This window comes from Melitaea cinxia, chromosome 21, assembly GCF_905220565.1.
Source record: "Melitaea cinxia chromosome 21, ilMelCinx1.1, whole genome shotgun sequence".
In the NCBI taxonomy this organism is placed as follows: Eukaryota; Metazoa; Arthropoda; class Insecta; order Lepidoptera; family Nymphalidae; genus Melitaea; species Melitaea cinxia.
The window spans coordinates 8,660,703-8,682,490 of NC_059414.1; the positions used below are offsets into that span (position 1 = coordinate 8,660,703).

The 21,788-nt window shown below is 36.5% G+C and overlaps 2 protein-coding genes across 2 annotated transcripts in view; one reads left to right on the top strand and one right to left on the bottom strand.

Moving 5' to 3' along the window:
* The window catches only part of LOC123664293 (HEAT repeat-containing protein 5B), a 53,371-nt gene extending 48,826 nt beyond the window's left edge, over positions 1-4,545 (top strand). Inside the window, exons 34-38 of the mRNA XM_045598884.1 lie at positions 33-242; positions 1,328-1,467; positions 2,212-2,416; positions 3,700-3,857; positions 4,369-4,545. Of these exons, the coding sequence (XP_045454840.1) occupies positions 33-242; positions 1,328-1,467; positions 2,212-2,416; positions 3,700-3,857; positions 4,369-4,545 (890 nt within the window). The remainder of the gene's footprint in view (positions 1-32; positions 243-1,327; positions 1,468-2,211; positions 2,417-3,699; positions 3,858-4,368) is intronic.
* A 3,870-nt stretch (positions 4,546-8,415) lies between these two features.
* The window catches only part of LOC123663849 (tRNA (adenine(58)-N(1))-methyltransferase catalytic subunit TRMT61A), a 75,813-nt gene continuing 62,440 nt past the window's right edge, over positions 8,416-21,788 (bottom strand). The window contains exons 6-7 of the mRNA XM_045598486.1: positions 8,986-9,115; positions 8,416-8,566 (exon numbers count right to left, since the gene is read on the bottom strand). Of these exons, the coding sequence (XP_045454442.1) occupies positions 8,451-8,566; positions 8,986-9,115 (246 nt within the window). The 3' untranslated portion in view covers positions 8,416-8,450. The remainder of the gene's footprint in view (positions 8,567-8,985; positions 9,116-21,788) is intronic.

Here is a 21,788-nt window from a genome sequence, read left to right on the forward strand (position 1 = left end):
CGTTCGTGCAGCACACTGTAACACGCTCGCAGGCGCGCTGTCCGTGCTGCCGACCGTGCTGTTCCTGGCGACGGAGATCCTGCGCGAGGGCCGCGGCGACGCGCTGCTGAGCGACGCGGGCGTGCTGCTGCTGCAGCGGGCGGCGGACTGCCGCGCGGCGCGCCTGTCGCCGCCCGCGCGCGAGCGACACGAGGCGCTGCTGCAGGCCACGCTGGCCAAGCTGCTCGACGGCGTCAAGACCGGTGAGCACTAGCTTCCTCGACCTTCGACCGCTATTGCGGCGGCTGTAAGCCTTTTGCTTGGATTTACGAAATTTGAGTATTTCATCTAGAAATCATTGGCGCATTCACCACTGTAGTAAAAAATAAATTTCCCATATCGTTGAAAAGCAATATATTTCATTGTATGTATATAGGGAGTGTTGTTAAAATTTTATTTCTAATGTAAACGTTTTAACAAGAATATTATTACTAAACCTAATTACAATAATTTATACATGTATTATTATTTATACCAGCCTATTTTTTACATTTTTAATTTTTATGTCTTAAGAAATAACATTAGCGTGATTTAAAGTACTGCTAACGTCATCTACCGACCATAAAACAAACAAACTTTTTTGAACATAAATTAAATTATACAACGTGTTACAAAATACCCCGTAAAAATATAATTAATTATCAACACCAAAAATTTTGTCAACCCTAGTAAGCTGTCTTGTCAGAGAACCAGATTATTTAACAGAAAGGCCAATTTACCTATCTTAACTAATAATTGTTTACTTTAATAGTTTTTCTACTTTTCATTCATAAATGTTTGCTACCTCCATACAAGGATTATACTCAAGTACTGGCTTCAAAAAATGTCAAGTTGCAAAAAAATATGTTGTAAATTTCTTCTAATCGATATCCTACAACTGTTTCGAGCTTTTTTCCAACATTTTTTTCCAAAATAACGATGCTTTCTAATTCGGAATATTACGATAAGTAAAAGTAAAAAGTAAGAAAATGTAAGTGTTCGTTTAAGTTGTTTCGTTAGGTTCGGTCTTTTAAAATTTTTGTCTTTCCGCGAATCCGGACCTACTGTAACCGATGTAGTTACTAGTCATTGTAGGATGCCCCACCGTGGCTCGTGGAGCACGTTAAGCTGTCGGTCTCGATTGTTATGTACATCTGATAGCGGTCGTTACTCATAGTAGGGAATATATCGCCAACCTCCTTCTTCTAAACGAGGAGAGAGGTCTATGCCCAGCAGTGGGATATTTCGGGCTGAAACGTGAAGTGTATGGGAAAAAAATGGGTAATACGTAGAGTGTACCTTGGCACAGAGGAGCCGGAGCAGCGCATCGACGCGGTGGCGGGCGCGCGCGCGATGGCGTGCGTGCTGGCGCGCGCCGCGCCCGCGCCGCCGCTGCACTACCCCTGCGTCAACCACTTCCGCCAGCTGCTGGACACCGGCGACCACGACGTAACCGCCTTTGTGTTTTGTGTACTACACGCCTATACAGCTACGGAGCATCTAACTGAAACGTCATTGCTGCGTTAACTCATGTACATGTAGTACTCGCATGTGTATAACTCATAAGATGGCATGGCAGAGTATACGTAGTAAAATTAAAACATTTGGCTATGAGGAGATTATACAAACCTAACGAACGTAAAAAAACCTACATAAATTTTTTTTTATCACGGTAGCAAAATAACTAGCAATTTTAAAATTGCTACATTTAACATGAGGTACATTATGCTCTGCTCACAATCCTATGTAACTAGAATTAGTAACAGACTGGGACACGCACATAGCTTTCGCTTCAGTGCACGCACATGCACGCACGCACACACGCACACACGCTCGCAAAAACTCACGCACAAACGCATACACACACTTCAGCCTATCAGCCGCGACAAAAATGGCGTGAACCCATGTGTTTTGCCCACACTCATCACGCTGGGCAGGCGGGTTGGTGACCGCAGGGCTGGCCTTGTCGCACCGAAGACGCTGCTGTCTTCGGTCTGTATATTTCAAAGCCAAGTTCCAAGGTGGTAGTGAAACTATGTTATCCCTTAGTCGCCCCTTATGACACCCACGGGAAGAGAGGGTTTGGCTATATTATTTAATGCCGTAGCCACATAGCATAATGCACATGTACAATAAATAATACAGTAGTGAGGCCATGGTAGCCGAAGTATAAATCGCGTGCCCCGGGCGCAGGTGTTCGCCTCGTGCTGCGGCGTGCTGCGCGGGCTGTGGGGCGGCGCGGGCGCGCGCGTGTCGTGGTGGGCGCGCGCGCTGGCGGGCCGCGTGGTGGCGCGCGCGGCGGCGGCGCGGCGGCCCGCCGGCCCGGCGCAAGTGCGCGCCGCCACGGCCGCCGTCGCCGCGCTGGACGAGCTCGTCGCCGCCGCGCCCGAGCCGCGCCGTGAGTACTTGCACGCGGCTACCTTCCACTTAACGCCCGCAGCACCGTCGATCACGACCGCTGAAATTGCCGTTCCACTTATGTAAAAACGTCGCAAGCGTTGTAGGCGAATTTTGTAGGTGGAACGCATTTTTGAGCGCTGTGTGCTGCTGTAGAGGTTGTAAGTAAATAATTCGCATGGATTTGAATAAAATTTAATTCAACATGAATTCCCGTGAATTTATCGTTGCATTTTTGACGAAACGAATGAGAGATAATGATTCGGAAAGTTCATCAAGTTCTAGTGACAATGTCAAATAAGAAATTGTCAGTGTCAAATTGTGAAGGATTTGACATTTACAATTTTTTTGTTCGAATTTCCGCCACGTTTTGGACCCACCAATATTTTATGGGCGATGTAGTCTCGAACAATGACGTCAACATACGCTCACAGTACAGTCAACGGTAGCAATACTTACCAATATACACTTCAGTCGCCAGAGATAGAAATGCAATACCGCGGATCCGCATAAAATTAGCGGCATTACAAATGCGGTATACGCCTGCGAAATCCGCAAGATTGACGGTCTAATGGTCTCAATCTTGCGGATTAACAAGATTGTCTTTTAGGTGCTGAATTACATACCCTAACCGGATTGTACCCGGCCTTCGAAATTAGCCGATCGTCTCTTTCCAATGGTTTATGTGCGTTATTTACGGCCGGGTACTGTACATGAATACAAAAAATTTATAAGTACGATTAAGGCAATTATCGCGCTTATTTACAAATACGTAGTAAGTTGATAGATTAATTATATTTTAATTTTATTGTGATCGGTATTTAAATGTAAATTACGCGGACTTAATTGTAAATTAAAATCGTTATCACTATTGTTATCAACGTGACAATTTCATAACTGCAGTAATTAATAGTTATTTTAATGATATATATATAGTTAGTAATAATTATTTTTATGATATTCTATTACTTATATTTAATAAATCTCTCTCGAAGTGTAATCCTAAGTGTAATCTAAATCTTTTCGAATTCAGATAGTTTTAAAAATTTTCTTTAATAAGTCTTATTTTATTTAGTGAAGAGTTTATTTAGTTATAACTTTCTAGGCTACTAAACTTAAAAAATAAAAAGAAAACAATATGAATAAATAAGTTGTAATAATATACATTATACAATATAACTACTTTTTTTTGTTTAATAGAGGATCCTCACAGAGGTGAGATAATTAAAATATTTATTTAATATACAAGTTTATAAATCCCCACTCTGAACACGTTCTAACAAGCAACACGTCGTACAGGTATACAGATGCTGTGGATTTTAGTGCCAATAGTGATCTCGTATCTCCATGAGCCGGAAGACGTGGTCCGCATTCCGCACGTTCGCACTCTGCACGAGTTCGCTCTCAATTGGCTTATGCGCATCGGACCGAAATATCCACAGGTAATATATAATTGAAAAATTTGAATTGAATGAATAAATAAAAATGTTTAAAAACTTTAATAGACGACATATGCATGACTGGATGTGCAGATTTAATGTGTTTAATAGATTTTTCTAACACTTGGAACATCGTAATAAAAAATTCAAATAATAGTTTGCCAGAAACCATCTGGTTTTTTTTGGAATTTCTTTTAATATATAGATCCTGATTCAACTGTAAAGGCGCTTTACTGTTAAATATTTTTATTAATAGTCAAAACAAAAACAAGAAAGTCTGTAGTTATTTTATAAAAAAAAAAAAAACATAAAAATGTAAAACAAGTTTTTGACATTTATTTTTTCGAAATACACTTTGTGAATAAGTTTTTATATCTTTTTAATGTACTTTTATCCATTTCAATCTTTGTTACTCAGTATTTTATCGGAGGCGTAAGACGTCCTCATCCCGTATAAAAGTTCCGGATGAAAAGAAAAAGTTTTCTAGTTCATAATATTTGTACGTAATTTCCAGGAATTTAAAACAATGATGCAACAGTCTCCCGAACTACGTACGAAGTTAGAGAGCGCGGTGAAGGCGAGTCAGGCGAGTCGCGCGAGCCGCCGGCCGCCGCCCTCGAGGCCCTCCTTCGAAACGCGGCCCGCCAAGCCGACCATACAGCTGAAGACTGACTTTAGCGATTTCAGGTGAAATCATTTCGTATATTAGTGCTTTTCTTAGTGAATACAATTTTTAATACGCATTCAGCTTGTAACATCCCACTGCTGGGCATAGGCCACTTTCTCCATGTAGGAGAAAGATTGGAGGTTGTTTGTGACAGGTTGGCGGATATGTTCCCTACTGAGTAGCGTTTGTATTAGGTATTTATGTTAACAATCGGGACCGACGGTCTATCGTGCTCTCCAAGGCACGGTGGGAAACAAACATTCAATCGGGAAAAAAATATTTGTACAAATCAAATATAAATCCTGAGCGAGAACCGAATCCACAAACCGTCGGTGTTTTAGGCGACTAATAGCACCACCACACCAGAGTGATTGTTAAATTTGTTTGTTATGGTTCACTTCAGTCTGTAATATCCCACTACTGGGCATAGTCCTCTGTCCCCACGTAGGAGAAGGGTCAGAGCTTAATCCACCACGCTGCTCCAATGCGGGTTGGCGGATATATTCCCTACTATGAGTAACGATCGCTATCAGGTGTACATGATAACAACCGGGGCCGACGGCTTAACGTGCTCTCAGAGGCACGGTGGGGAAACCCACAAGGACTGCACAAACACCCAGACCACGGCAATCACCTGTATGGCCAATACAAATGTTTGTCATGTGCGGGGAACGAACCTGCAACCGCCAGCGCAACAGGTAGATACAATCCGTGGTTGTAACCGTTGCGGCAACGCGGGATTATTTAACAAACTGAACATAAAATAAATAAAAGTAGATTCAATAACAAGATCATGGTTGCCTTTGAATGAATTCATACAATATTTTACTTTATTATTATCAAAACGAAAAAAATTTTTTTTTTGGTACGGTTGGTAAATGCAATTTTTAATACCATTACAATACTCCGCTAGCAGACATAATACTTCTCTGCACCTAGCAGAAAAGATAAGAACTTTGTGCGTCATGCTACTCGATTGCAGATTGTCAATATAAATGTCAAAATTTGTCCTAATGCTTAAAGATGGCATTGTCTATTTTTCTATAACTTTAACGAAATAAATTTAAAATTAATTTTAAACAATTTTTTTTTTATGTTTTGTTATGTATGTAATTAGTTTTGATTTGAACATATGATAGTCTGGACTATATAATATATTAATGAGAACTAAATGGAACTAAATAATTATTTGCAGATAATTACAAATCATGTCCGCGTGGCAGTTTCTATTATTGGAAGACAGTACGAGGACTATTCTACGGAAACATATTTTATTAATTGACTAATTAACTAATCGCTAGCATGTATAATTAATAACTGAATTTGTAGGAAATAGTCATTGTAGAAAATGATACACCTTTTAAGGTGTATATAATGTAGAATATTAATGATTTTTAAATTATGTTAAAAAAGTGTCGAAGTCGAGTGTTTTGAAGTAATGGAAACATGAAATTATTGAAAATGAAATTAAATTATTACAAGTTGTGAAAATTTTATTAAAATATCAAAAATTATTAAAAAAACTAGTAAAGAGTGATACTAGTAGCATATTAGAATATATTTATAACATATGAAGAATTGTTAAAAAAGTTTGTTATAGAATTCACACAACAGATCACAAAAAATATAGGTACCCGCAAAGTAAACTATGGAATGTCCTTCTTCCTGGGGTTTCCCTAAGCGAATGAATTTGAGGTTGTCAAGCATGAAATTTTTCCCTGAAGGCTGGCAATGCACCAGCAACTCATGTTGTATGTCTATGGGCGACAGTAGCCATTTAACATCCGATGGCACCATCATTCATTTGTCCCTGTTATTTAAAAAAAAAACTTTTTGTTCCCTTACTAATAGGTAACAACTACAAGGCTACTAATTAATATATTTAAAATCGAAAAAAAAAAATAACTTAAACTATCTAATTGAACACAACATTTTTTAAACAATTATGTATCTTTTGACTTTAATCATGTAATAAAAAGGTCTTAAAAGTCTATGGCACGTGGAAAATTGACTGAATCTCTGTAATAAACGTTTTTGTAGACTGTTGAGAACTATTCCACTCACTATTGATTTATACCATATAGTCTGAGTAGAGTTGTCTAAAACTTCATAGTTGTAAGTTAAATAACACTTTTTTTTTTAATTTATATAAATATATTTAGTATCAAACATTGTAACCGCCGTTAAAACTTTAATAATCTATCATTTTAAGTATTTTTTTATCTTACTGCATTCATTCATATCTTTTAAACATTCCGAACAGATAATTTCAAGCAAAGTTATTACTTATACTTATTTATATACCTGATAATTATATATATAAATTATAACATTTTTTGGTTAAAACATTTTTTAACGTATACATATAATAGCAATAATATTTATAACAGGTTATAAAATAATTGAAATATATTATATTTTAAATATTTAACTAACATATATGTACGTGTATTTATAAAATAATCTACTATATATTATATTGCAAACTATGATCGAAATCTCTTTTATTTATGACGTATATAGAAAACTATTCGTTTTGCTTATTATTTTTTAATTAAATACTAATTTTGAAATTTTTCGTGTTTGAAAATTATACTCTCTTGACCAAAACAAATTGTTCATTTGAACAAGAACCTGGCTTAATTATCTTGATAGTCAACATTTTATTTTGTGCTCTTAAATTCTATAATGAAGGAAATTATAAAAGTACGTGCATAGCAATTTCCTATAATATATGTAGTTCGTTATCGTATATAATAAAACACACGGTGAAATTATATAGATTTAACAATAAACATAGATCAAGATTTCTGTGATAAGAGTAATACGACATGTTGAAAATGCCAAAATTATAATTTTTTTGATATTATTTTCACTGCCTTACACTCCCAATAAATGAATTGGAGAGAAAAAAATGTTCCGAAAAAATATCTACATTTAAGTAGCTGTATTTGTTAGTTTAAGATATAATTGATATGTAAGCAAATCTATCAAATAAACGATAATTACTATTTGTTGTTTATTTTATTTATATCTCGCACCATTACCCCAGACCCCTTAGACAAGTATCTATTATTTTTAGGTTCTGTAAATGGAATGAAAATATTTCTAAACTTCTTGGAGTAATGAAATAAGTTAAATTAACATTCGACTATATAAATTTTTTATAATTAATAGGTATTACTTTTTAGCCTTTCATAATATACGTTATATCATACTGTCACAATATAGTTTAAGGTAATTTGTTATAATCACACCCTCGAGACAGTTCTCGGAGGGGACTTGTCACTGCCGAGCGTCATCACCGCGATGCTCGGCGACGACGAGTCCTGGAAGGCGATGGTCTCCTTCTGCGAGACAGTAATGTCCCAGAAGGAGAATGACGAGCGGATGAGTGAGGAGGCCGCCGACGAGGCCTCCGTCCGCAGGCGACGAACGGGAACGCGTAGGTGGCGCTACTTAATGCGACTCCAGTAACGCCCCCGTGCCCGTGTCGGGCCGGGATGGGAATCCCATCCTGCTAGACACGGCGTCGTCGGGATTGTTCAGAGGTGAGCTGGACAGTCCCCATGGAGGAGAAGTCTGGTCTTTTCACGAGGCCAGCCTGTCGCTGGAGGGATCCTATTGCCGGCAGATTCGGAACCCTCCAATTAAAGCGGTTGAAGGCTCCCGCTGGGGTTTTGTCGGTATTGCACTCCCAAGTTCTGAAGCCGACATACAATCTAGGACTGCCTACACGGGCGTCCTGGATATCACCCGTAAAAGGGTTCCACCAAACATAGATATATTGTAACAAATTACCAAAAAAAAGGTGATTTGTTACAATATATCCACAATTTTAATTTTATTTTTTCTTGAAAAGGAAGTGTGTTGCGTTTTAATAAAACTTCGAAAATTATTTGCTTATTTATTGTTATAACATTAGAAAATCATTGTTTGTTTTCGTCTATAACCATTTCTTCTACGTCTTCAGAAGGGTTTGCTTTCTCTCCATTATTTGTAGCTTTCACTTCGCTAGAATTCTCTTGAAACTGATTTGATTTCTCTGTAAAAGAAAATACGTTGTAAATATCACATTTATATAATTAACGTGAATTTATCATTAATAATGAGAGAAATGTTTGAAATTACGCAAGAATACATAATTGTACTTGGTAAACTTTTAGAAGATAATTTAGAATAAGATTTTGGATATAACGGTAGTTTGGAGGAAACGTATTCATTTTTATAATTTGAAGCTGTAAATTACCAATGTGTGTATTACCAATTACCCGATGATATCACTAAGGACAGTCAAAATCATATAATTTAAGTTTATTTGATTTGAAGATCGAATTTTTATTTTTATCCTTTAGTTTATGTATTACCGTCCCCTTAATATCATTATTATATTAAGTTATATAGGATATATCATTATTATATTAAGTTATAACAGGACCATAACATTATGCTGAATGGTCTTACTTCGTATGAAAGTGGGCGGTAAAGTAGCAACAGTGAGGTAGCCCGTGTGTCCCGGCGTGCTAGTCGGCCACGTGCCCACTACGTAGCTCTTCTCACTGGTCGGCTTTTCGTCGACTGGATTATCTGAACTCTGTAACAGACAGGAATATAATTATATTACATTCAACAAACTGTTAAAAGATAGTTAGATTAATGGTAACTGAAGATGAAATTTTTGTATTTTGAGGAAAGTAAAAAAAAGGAAAGGAAAGTAAAAAATCATTATGCCTATCTATATTCACTTATTACGCAGAAGTTCGGAACGACAAGAATCAGTAAGGCTGAGAAATAAATTTTTAGATAGATAGAAAATATATATTTTTTATGTGAAAAATAAAAAGTAGATTTTAATAATTTATTCTATTGATGTTGTAATGTGCTGAGTTAAAAAAAATATCTCAATAGTCGAAGCTATTTTTTCGTCATAGAAGAAATAGGATAAATCGTATCTATTTGTGTATGTAATATAGGTGCAAAATTTTTGACAGTGGAGTAGTAAATATAATTTATTTAACTAATAATAAGTATGTTTTAAATTTTACACCGATTTCGATTACGGCGATCAAAGCAATAATTATGTTTCCACCCTATGAGCCATAACAGGGTCCGCTCAATTAAATCTCATCTTTAATACGCAAGTGTTTTAGTAGAGCTGTTTTGTATCGTTGTACTCGTATGTAATATGTATATGCACGTGGGAATAAGCCTCTGTTCATTTAATTGGAGTTTTATGTTTCAATCAAGTATTAAATTAATCTCTGCATTAACTGAGTGCCAATCAAATGTCTATAAATGTAGACAGTAAGTAAGCAGACAAGCAGTTCGATATTGAATAATTAGGTTATGCTAATAGATGCACGATTAACGCTATTTTCTGATTATTCCTGTCAAAGATGTTGCAGCGTGCGTCATCTCATCGCCTGTTAAACGTGTAAGATCAACAGACTGCGCTGTACACCTGTTCGCTGAGTACGTGCTCGATGGTTCGGGACACTTGAGCACAGAGGTCTTAAGCTTTAATACGAGGAATGTTTTTAAAAGTAATTTTAGTGTTAGTTTTGGCATAGGATGTACAAAATTAGCATTTTAGGTAATAAACAGGCAATCTTCACTAAAGTCTCAAAGTTTGAGAAGACGATTTCACGGTGGGTACATTACCTAAGTTTGTTATATTAGGTACGTGTACATGTACGTTATATTATAGCAACTTTTAAATTGTCACATGATTTTGATACCTATAGCTATGACTTTTTTTGAAGTGTAGATTGTTTGACGTTCGATATGGTAAATGTAATATGGTAATATGATATGGTAAATAATAAAATCTAATGGCAGAAATAAATGTTCTAATTTTGTTTGATTTGTACTATATAGGTGTCATAGTAGATTGGCCTAATAATTAGTTATCCGCTATTTTTGATAAGAAAAGTTCTTCCGAGGTTTCTACTACTTAAAATTTCTATCTACTACATTTTTTAAATATTGTAATAAAATATTTATGAGCACGAGTATATGCATTGCAAGCGGGTCAGGGCGCAGTTATTATCGATGTCACGGATTCGAGCTCGTCAGGTGAATTATCGTGTCCTCTGCTGTACTCACTAATTTGCCTAAGATTTTGGATCATAATTTTTTTCTTCATAATTTGTTATCTGCATATTTATTTGTTAATGAGAACGTAATTTAGCCAATGTTATCACGTAGTACCTATACTTTTAAAAAAATCGTAGCAAATTAAGCTTACATGATAGTATGTAGATGAAGAACAATAAATTATCATTTCTACACTATTATATATTTTAATTTCTGTCACGTATTAAACAATATCGTTTAAATATTTTACATGAGCGTATTTCGTAAAAGTACTTTTGTCAAATAATTTTAAACCTTGCGGTGGCGCCATACCTGCCGCTAATGACAGGCCAGTGCGTCAGATGTCTCTCTCAATCACTGAGATTACTATAAATTGTACGCGCAGTTGTCACGCTGAGATTATAAAGCACATTGGCTTGCTGTTACCGCTCTTTGATTAGAGCTATGTTTGTTCTTTACCGTACGACAGTTTTAACGGTAGGTGTTAGGGTTACTCAGTTGCTTAATAAGTTTTTGCAGTCATTATTGTACGTCAGAGGATGTTTCCTATTTTCTATTGTTACTTCATTTCTACTCCTTTTTAGTCCTTTAGTCAATAATACATTTTTATTTAGTACTGAAAAGGTTCAATAGTGTTGACCTAAACAATTTCTGTTTAGATCTAGTAGGTGTTTAAGATTTTAGATTAACATGGTTACTTCTATTGCTAAAACTATTCAATAACGGGATTTTTACCATGTTTTTTATTTTCTTGTAAGTATGAAAAAGGAGGTAGTCCGGTATGGACACTGTCAAAGCCGTCAAGATCTATCCGCAAAAAAAAATGGTAAATATCCCGTTTTTGAATAGTTTTAGTAACAGGACCTGTTTAGTTTTGTCGGCTTACACAGCCGATAACTTAAAAAAATGGCATTTGAGTTAACTATATTCAATAATAAGCTACCATTGAAAGAACACTATTTGAAGAACACAATAAAATCTCATAAACACGGCAAATAACATAAAAGTATATTTTTTAATAAAATTTAATCGTCATAACGACGCAATAACAGTTCAGTACAAGCTAATGGCAATCGTAACCAAGAGCACAGATGCTGTATGTACGAATAATTTTTATGTCTTACAAGTACGTTCGTAATGTGGAACCTTGGTCTGTGAGAAGATTACACTAATTTGGAGCTGGCGATGCTAACCACAACTTGAACTTAAGGCAACCTTGGCTTTGATTTGTAAAAAAATATGTTTCTTCATTTGAAATCATTTTTAAACTAAATAACGTTCTTGAGAATAAAAATAATTATCGGCTGTATTATAAATATAAGGGGATTTTTTTTTATTTACTATTAATTTTTTTTTTTTTTTTTTCTTTTTATTTGGGAAAACAAACAGTATTACAATGGGTATCAACAACATCAGTATATATACAAAAAGTACTTATCGTAATACCAACACCGTTTACCACGGATTACCTCAAATATTACAAAATAAGTCGATCACAGTTACAAGACAAACAGCTATAATTACAAGGTAAATCCAATTAATTTAAACATTGCAATACAAGTTTTTTATAAGTGCGGGGACTCGTCACAGCAATATCGATTGCGTTAAACAGATCGTTATAAGAACTAAGCATTCGATGCAGTGGAGATCGTCTACCAGCGTTTGTACGGCAGCGAGATGTGGCAAACATTTTAATAATATTGCGACAGTGGGTTCTATTCGGCACTCCATAACATACTTGGTTCACAAGACCAGGACAATCATATCTATTGTGACACAAATCATACACAAACATAGCTTCAAGTTGACTACGTCTAGCTTCTAGGGTAATGAGATTATACTTCTTAAGCAACTGATCATACGGCATTCGACACAGACAACACCTGTAATGCATACTCTTTAAGAATTTAGCTTGAATGTTTTCGAGTATCGCAGTATATTTTTTGTATAACGGGTTCCACACAAGCACAGCATATTCGACCTGAGAGCGGACCAGAGCATTATATAGAGTAATATAAGAGGATGTCTGTTTAAAATTAATGGATGCTCGCATAACAAAACCGAACATTTTGAAAGCTTTACTTCTAATATTTTCAATATGCATATCAAAATGTAGCTTACAATCCATCAAGACTCCAAGATCTCTGATGGATTTAACAGAATCTAATTGTACATTGCATAACTCATATTGAAAGCGACTAACATATTTCTTTTTCGTGAAAGTGATGTGCTTACACTTGCTTATACTAAGTTCCATTTTGTTGTTTATACAGTAAGTAGAAAATCTATTAAGATCTGCTTGAAATGTGACGTGATCATTAAAACTGTCTATAGTATGGTAAATTTTTAAGTCGTCTGCATATAGTAAGATATTACAAAACTCAAAACAGTATTTTATGTCATTAACAAATAGTAGGAAGAGTAAAGGACCCATTATCGAGCCCTGAGGAACACCAGACGTTATCAAAATAAATTCTGACTCACCACCATTGAAAGCAACTTTTTGAGTCCTATTAGTTATGTAAGACTTAAACCAGCGCCATAAATTACCACGAATGCCATTGAATGCTAGCTTTTCTAAAAGGATTTTATGATCAACTCTGTCAAAGGCCTTCCTAAAATCTGTGTAAACACAGTCGGTCTGTTTATTTTCATCAATGCTTTTAAATAAGTATGTTGTATAAACTAACAAATTCGTGTTGGTTGAACGACGGTTAACGAAGCCATGCTGTTCAGGAATTATTATGTTGTGCAGCGAAGGGTATATGGCATTATGAACAAGTTTCTCAAAGAGCTTTGACAGGGCCGGCAGTATTGATATTGGTCGATAGTTCTCAACATTTGACCTATCGCCACATTTAAAGACTGGTGTGATTCTAGCGGACTTCCAAATTGTTGGGAAAACGCCTTCACTTAGGCTTAAATTGAACAAATGATGTATCGGGCGGTACAAGACGGAAGCACAGGACCTAAGTAGAATAGGAGGTAGATTATCCAGACCAGAACTTTTAGTGACATCCAAGGCTCGCAATGCAGTCAAGATATCAGTTTCGGATATATATAAATCTGTTAAATTAAGATCTGAATTTACATTAACGTCAGAAATATTATTTACGTCGAAATCACATGGAACATTATTTGGTCCAAAAACTGATCTGAAATGCTGGGAGTATAACTGGCTTATGCTATCTGGACTACTTGCTGTAATACCATTATAATGAAATGTACTTGGAGAGTTGTGGTTCTTATTTTTATTATAGATATATTTCCAGAAATAATTAATATTTTTATTTACTTTTTCCTCCACTTCCTTCATATAAAGTTTATAGCTACTCTTTGATATGCTTCTAAATCTATCCCTGTACACAGCAAATTCTTCATAGTCAGACGGATTTTTGTAAGTTTTCCACTTTACCCAGGCTCTATTTTTATTCCTAAATATATGAATCAACGCTGAATTAAACCAAATGGGAAACTTAGTGGTCTTAACTAATTTTGTAGGCACATACTTCTTAATAATATTATAAATAACTTCATAGAATGCCGAGGTAGCGTGCTCAGTTTTTTTACCGTGAAATATTAATGCCCAATCAATCTCGTCAAGTGCCTCAGATATAGCAATAAAATTAGCCTTGTGAAAGTTATACTCAATCCTAGGTTTATTAGGAGTAGATATAAAATTACTACTTATAGGGACAAGCACGTAAAAGGGCGGATGGTTTTTATCAGGAGGTACCAGTGGGACGGGAGCAGCATATGATTCACAATCACTTATGTCAGTAATAAACAAGTCAAGTATGCGGTTATTGTTATTTTTGAATTTATTCATTTGGAAAACAGTAAAACAGTTAATAAAATGATACAGGTACATGCACGATGAATTATAATTATTACATAATATGGGTGTTAAATATTTTCCAGTGTCCCGCCATTCCATTCTAGGTAAATTATAGTCACCCAATACAATAAATCTGTCAATATCACCAAACTGAAACACTGACTCCAAATCTTCCAGATGCTGTTTATAAATATGAGAGGGTACATTAGGCGGTATATAACTAGCACTGATTACACAGCAATAGTTACGCGTGTGTAGTTCAATAAAAAGACTATCAATAAAAGGCGATGAGGACCCCAATGAAGTCTCTAAGTTGCTTGACTTGACGCGGCTCGTTGGGGTAAATGGCCGCGCGCCCATGCCGATGCGAACCGCTACCAGCACACCGCCCCCGTCACGTCGTCCGCAACCGTCGCGGTCCCGGTCGCAGCGGAATACGTTATAACGAGCATCAATAAATTCACTATCGCATATATTACTATTTAACCATGTTTCAGTAAGAACAATGACATCGTAATTATGAGAGAGAATATTCATATAAATAGTATTAAGTTTTGTTTTCAAGCCACGACAGTTCTGATAAAATACTGATAACACATATTTATCCATTGTTAAACCGAGTATATAAAACGTATTTAATAACATAATAATGCCGCCTACCCGCAAATCTCAAATAAAAACATAAATAGTAAATATTTAATCGCAGCTGATTTAAAAAAACATAGAACCTAAATACAATATACTTAATATTCCTAAGTTTGCCTGCAATACAAAATATATTATAAAAATATGATAATATAAAAATAAACATTTTATCACACTGCCAGTAAATACATAAAAGTTCATCATAGTAAAAAAATACTAATTGAAGACGCATAGCCACAACAAAAGCAACCGTAAACACACCACTCCAGCCACCAATAGCTGTGCTTGCATAAAACGCGACGGAGACATAATAATATAATAATCGTATAAAAATTAAAAATAACAAAAAACTATGTATGATAAATATATTACAGTTAAGCTTTATATATAATAAATAAAAAATAATTACATTGCTATAAGGGTACAAGCCCACCACTACAAGTTCACAATGGTAATAAAGCAATAAGCACGCCCTGAAAGCAGTAACAGAAGCAGACGTAAACATGTTACTCAAGCCACTCATAGCTATGTTTGCATTGAACGCAACAGAGACGTAATATAATAGTTTTATACAATACAGAAACAACACAACGACACGTATTACATGATAACAAAGCTTTATATATACTAAGGGAAAAATAAAAATATTATTATAGGAGTGCGAACCCTCTACTTGTAAATAGTAAGAAAAGATGTTACTTGAACTTGGAGATGTCAGCTGATGTTTTAATAGCAATAACGGGCGATGTATCCGATTTGCGAGCGAGAATTGTGCCATGCTTAATCCATACATATTTATAATCACACTGCTTAGCAACTTCCCGACACCGGCGAAATAATAGTTTGTAGTGTAATGTTAAGTGTTCGTTTATGTACACAGAGTTTGGTGATCCTGATACGGATAGCCTTGCTGAGTCCAAGCCTTTCATGGTGCGACACGCAGCCAGTACATTGTCGCGTTTTAGTTTACTGGTAAACTTAACAACAATATTTTTTGGTCTTCGATCCTTTTGATCACCATGAGGTACTCGATGAATGGCTACAATATCCGTGGAACGTATAGGATGTTTGATTTCGTTTCCTAGGCATTCTAATATAGACAATAGGTTTTCACTGCGTCGCTCCGGGAGATTAGAAATTTCAATATTGCAATCCCTTGCCTGCTGTTCCATGTTTAAGATTTTATTTTCAAGGACTGATATTTTACCCTCGCAGTCGACAGATGTCTTTGTTCCACTCTCCAATGATTTGATACGAGTATCAAACTCGTCCAGGCGATCCGACGAGAAATTCAATGATTTTTCGAATTCATTTAAACGGTTGTTAAATAGGGTGATAGAATTATTTATTTTGATATTTTCAGCTTTCAACTTGACTATGTTATTATTGATATCACTTAACAATGTAGATATTTTGGATAGCTCTGTAGACATAGCCGAGCTTACTGCCGTAGCAACACAGTTTGAGATGCATTCATTAATATTTGTATTCCATAATACCATTTGCTGCTTGAACCTTTCCTCAAAGATGCCAAAAAGTTCACTCATATCTGGATCATGGGGTACTTTTCGTTTTCTAGAATAGGTGTAATCGATTTGTTCATCACATTTTGACAGGTCACCGTCCGATAAGAATTTGTTTGGTGGCGTTCTTTGCAAAGACATTATCAATATAAGATCCTGGGAGTTAGAGGAAAACAAAAAATATTTGTTGTCTCTTAGTCTAGCGGTGAGGTGGTGAGGAAACCGCACCGCTGCGGCCGACAGATGCGATGCCAGAAAGAGAAACCTCGCTTAGATGTTACTATCGCGATTAACTTAACACAGATTAGTTTCACAGCAAAACAAGTTATCTGCTTATTACACTACGGAAGTAAATCGTATGCACTTTATCTTTTTATTGTTAGTATACCAGCAGCACGTCCGTCTCAAACAAGTGACCGACGATGAATGATTGTTGAGTTGTTTGCTGATTGTTCTCAACAGAATGTATCTACTCCGAATCCGATATAATTTCTATTATTGTATGTACGATATATTCTTTCAAAGCATACTTGAATACAGCAAATTTAAATTTAATTTAATTTAATTTTAGTATAATTAAGAAACTTTTAAACTACTGTTATGATTTTAATGACTGACATCTTATAAAAGCTAGGAAATCGTGAAAAATAAACTAACTATATTTTCAAATAGAGAAAATTTGTCCACAGTTCAATATTAATTACTTAGAAGGAAACCGGGGGAGACTTTTTCATTACCCATTTATTTAATGGTAACCAATAGGTAACTATTTAAAGGTAAGTTATTGGTAGACTTTATCAGAAGGAGATAAAACAGATCTTGATGGGTTGTTTTACCACAGCTAATAACTACTCTTAGGGGGAATAGGAAATAGGGTCGGCAACGCGCTTGCGATGTTACTAGTGTTGCAGACGTCTATAAGCTACAGTAAACGTTTACCATCAGGTGAGGCGTACGCTTGATTACCAACCTAGTTATATGTATATATAAAAAAAAACTACAACGTTTACCTGCTAAATAAGGTACTTCATACTTTGGTGGAAAAGTATATATTTATATAATTTTTATGTATATCATTATTAAAAAATCATCAATTATATCATTTTTATCTGTAAGATACCGTTATACGTCAGGTAGCTTTATCAGCAACCGTGTAACAGGTCTACAGTCAATAGTTTTATGGAAAGATTTATTGATCGTTAATGGACACTAAATACGTTCAGATTTGTGTTAGCTTCTGAATCGTATTTAATACCTTGTAGACATCCACCTACGCTTTGTCTCATAAGTACTTACCTACTAGAACTGTAATAGATTTTACGCTAACTTGTAATTTTATTTAACGGCATTAACAACTACCCATATACCTATTTACTTAAAGTTAATATTTTTTGAAAACAAAAAATATAATATTTAATATAAGAAAACCAACAAACATAGATACTTTAAATGATATTTGAATTTGCTTGCAAACCATGACTAACGGAAATGAATTGTACCACGGACAGTGAAAAGGATAAAAAAGAAATAAAGGTTTATAAATAAAATTATTTACATCTTTGGGAGTTATTTAAATGACTTCATCATTACAGCCTATACCGTCCACTGCTGGACATAGGCCTCCACAAGTTTACGCCAAAAATAGCGATAAAAATGACTTACTCTTACTAAAATATAAAATGTTTTTAATAAAGAAAATAGTATACAGAAAAAATATTCAAATATAAAACGAGTCGATTGAATATTGATTTTGACAATATAACATTGTTATTATTAAGACATTACTTTAAATTATAATCCAACATCATTTGCTGCAATATGAGTGCGCGCACGCACACCACACTGCAATTACGTTACATAAATTTATTCAAACTTGGAACGGGCCGTGATCGATGGTCCGTCTCGTTCGGAAATGCAACAAAATATTGTTCTTGCGCTTTTGATTTATAACTACAGCTTTATGAAACTACCTTAAATCGTTCATAATTGAGATCATTAAAAAATATTAGAAATAACTAAGTCTCAATATGGTGATGATAAAATTCTTCATATATCACAATTGCCTAAGCGACTGACTATAAACTAGATAAATATGTTGACAAAGCCTCAATATAATCTACCTATAATATGTGTTCGGTGCATACTACCGATTACATTTTTTGAACGTATTGAATTTTTTGTTCAGATTAAAACATAAAACCTCCGTGGTGTCAACACAAAATTTAACTCGCCGACGGATGACGTGGGATAAAAGAAAAAAAAAATCGAAAAAAGAATGACCAGCAAAGAGGCGCATTAAGAATTGAGATAAGAGAGATGGACGAGCACTCAGCGACGCGGGGCCATCTTTATTATTTATTGACACTTAAAATAATTATCTACTTTTAGTTTGGCCCGTGCCGAAATTTTATGTTTACGGAAGTTGGTGAGCTTTAAGAATCATTAGTGGTTTGGTGGGTCATTTGAATTTATTTTTTTTTTTTTTTTTTTTTTTTTTTTTTAAATAAAGTTATGTCCACAGGCTTAAAGTGCCCATGCTTTTGTTATTCCGATTTTAAGTTTTATTACTGATCGTTTACTTGTTACACTACTGCAGCTTACACTAAGAGACCTAATTATTCTATCTTAGTATCCCTAATGCAGACGTGAGTCCACCGACCAAAATTATGCTAAACTTAATTGATATCTTACATGCAAAAAGACATAGAATTATATTGCGCCTTACTTTAATTATTGTTGTCACTATTATAATAATTATTATTATCTATGTTTATATATACACTTACTTGCTATCTATAATATATGTACACTTATTGTCTAGCTAACGTATATGTACACTTATGGCCTACTTGGCCTACTTACAATATACACTTAACCTATGTTATTATTAGTAATTTTTTTTTTTTTTTTTTTTTTTTTTTTTTTTTTTTTTTTTTTTTTCTTACTCCTAAGTTTTTTCCTTATACAATTTATTCCTACAAGTAAGGTGTGCTACAATTTTAACATTTCGAGCACACCCTCAATGACGGCGGCATCCCTGTGGTGAATCGCCATCCTGAGGCTGTGCTCGAGGATATCTTTTTCAGAAGTTTCCGCTGCCTTCGTCACAAAGCGACCAATTGCGTCGTCACGGTCGTCGGTGTAATAGACACAGGTGTTGGTATGCCTAGTCACCGCGACTACAGCGTGCGAGACGCTGTCGTGAATCTTGAGCCTCCTTGTCTTCGTCTGGAGGACAACGACGTCCTCATAGGTCTGGCCCTGCGCCTCATGGATGGTTAAGACGCGCGATCCCTCACCAGACCCGTATCCCTGGTCAGTCAGCAATCTCTTCTCCTCTTGCGTAAAGACCAGGTACAAGGTCCGGTCCCTTCCTACAGGAATGCGCGCGCCCGTGAGGCTCTCCACTCGCAAAGATCGGATCTTTGTGCTTGAGCTGTACACGGTCTTGTAAACCTCACTGATGGCAAAGGCGACGTCTTTGGGGTTACGATGCGTGCATGACAACTCACATGAGATGGTTGTTAACAGGTTTGGTCTGCGGTACCGCATTTCGAACAGGTTGTCCCTGTCGATGTACGGCAGCTGATTTATATCTCCAATGAGGACTACCTTCTCTGCTCCCGATAGTCGGGCGGCCATTACTATGGCTCCGAAATGGTTCATGAGGGCTTCGTCCACCGTTAGGCGTTTGATTTTTGAGCCCTCACGGAAACCATTTACCAGCACGGATGCCATAGTGCGCACCTTTTGCTTGGCCTTGTTGCCATAGCGGTGCGCCAGTTTTTCCTTTAGGTCTTTGGCCGCCTCGACTGTGGTCGTAATCACGACCTCCGTGTCCTCATCGAAGTCCCTGACTATGCGAGTTGTCTTACCGCATCCCGGTACACCGTTTATCCACTCCAGCGATGGTAGCCCCCAGGTCACGGACGGTAAACCGGCTTCCCGGTCGCCCGAGATGGTTTTCGCCATCCGCAGCATCCGGTCGCCCAGCATTACTTTCGTGCATCTGGCCACTACCACCACCGGGTCCCCTTCAGGTGTGTCGAAGGTTTGAGACTCCTCGTCACTCCCCTCAGACTCGACCGCGCTCACAAAACCTGCTGTGGTGTTATATGCAGCCATATACCTACCCGACATCTTGCCCTTGAGTATTTGTCGGGTTTTGCTGTTGTATATGGCTGCTTCGGCTTCCTCGAGTTCCACCTCCAGTAGCCTTTGGTGATCGTACTGGTAGGCCTGCATGATCTTTTTGCAGGTGGCCAGGCTTACCTCGCGGTTTGCCTTTATTATGGCCAGGAACTCGATTAGGGCGTTCTCTGCATGTTGAAACGGTGTGGACGCAGGTCGAAGTCTTGGTGGTTCTACTTGTCCCATATCGGCCCTAGTTCGAGCGGCGAGTGACGCCTCCGGGTGCCTCGGACTGTCGTCTTTGGTGAACCCGCTCAGCGTCCCCGATAGTCGCTCTCCCTGTCCAGCCTTTTTGGGAGAGGGGTGATGCGGGAGCTTACCTTGTTTCGGGGAGATGGTTGCCTGGATAAAGGTCGCCAATGACATCGAGCTCGGCTTAGACTCAGGTGCGGCCCTTGCTTTGCGTTGTTCAACCTTCTGGTTCTCGATCTTTTGTTGTAGGCGCTCCGAGCCACTAGGTGCGGGTTCGCTGACAGTCGGCAATGCAGGGGATGAAGGTGTTTTGGATTTCGGTCTTAAGTAACCAAGATCCTCCCCCCTGTCTTCGTAAACAATGACCTCACTGTTCTTAGAAGCCATTAGGCAACCGTACCTATCCGATACGTTGCCTCTATCATAACCGACTCTCATCGAGAATCATCACATTTGAATTTATTGTAAATTGCCATAATAAGGAAATTATTTGATTGAAACATTAAACTAAGTACGTGTACCTTATAAATATAACGTAGATATGACATTTTGCTTGGGAGAGAACCATATAATAGTAATAACATAGGTACACAAAGTATAGAAATAAACTATAAACTGATGAAGCCAAAATACGTTTAAAATGCTTACTTTTGTAGACAAAATTTTGCATGTCATTGGTTTAAGAACTTTAAAAATATTTTTATATACCACAATATTTAAAAAAAAAAAAAAAAAAAAAAAAACTAAACGGAACAATAAAAATTAAGACGTTCTTTATCTCT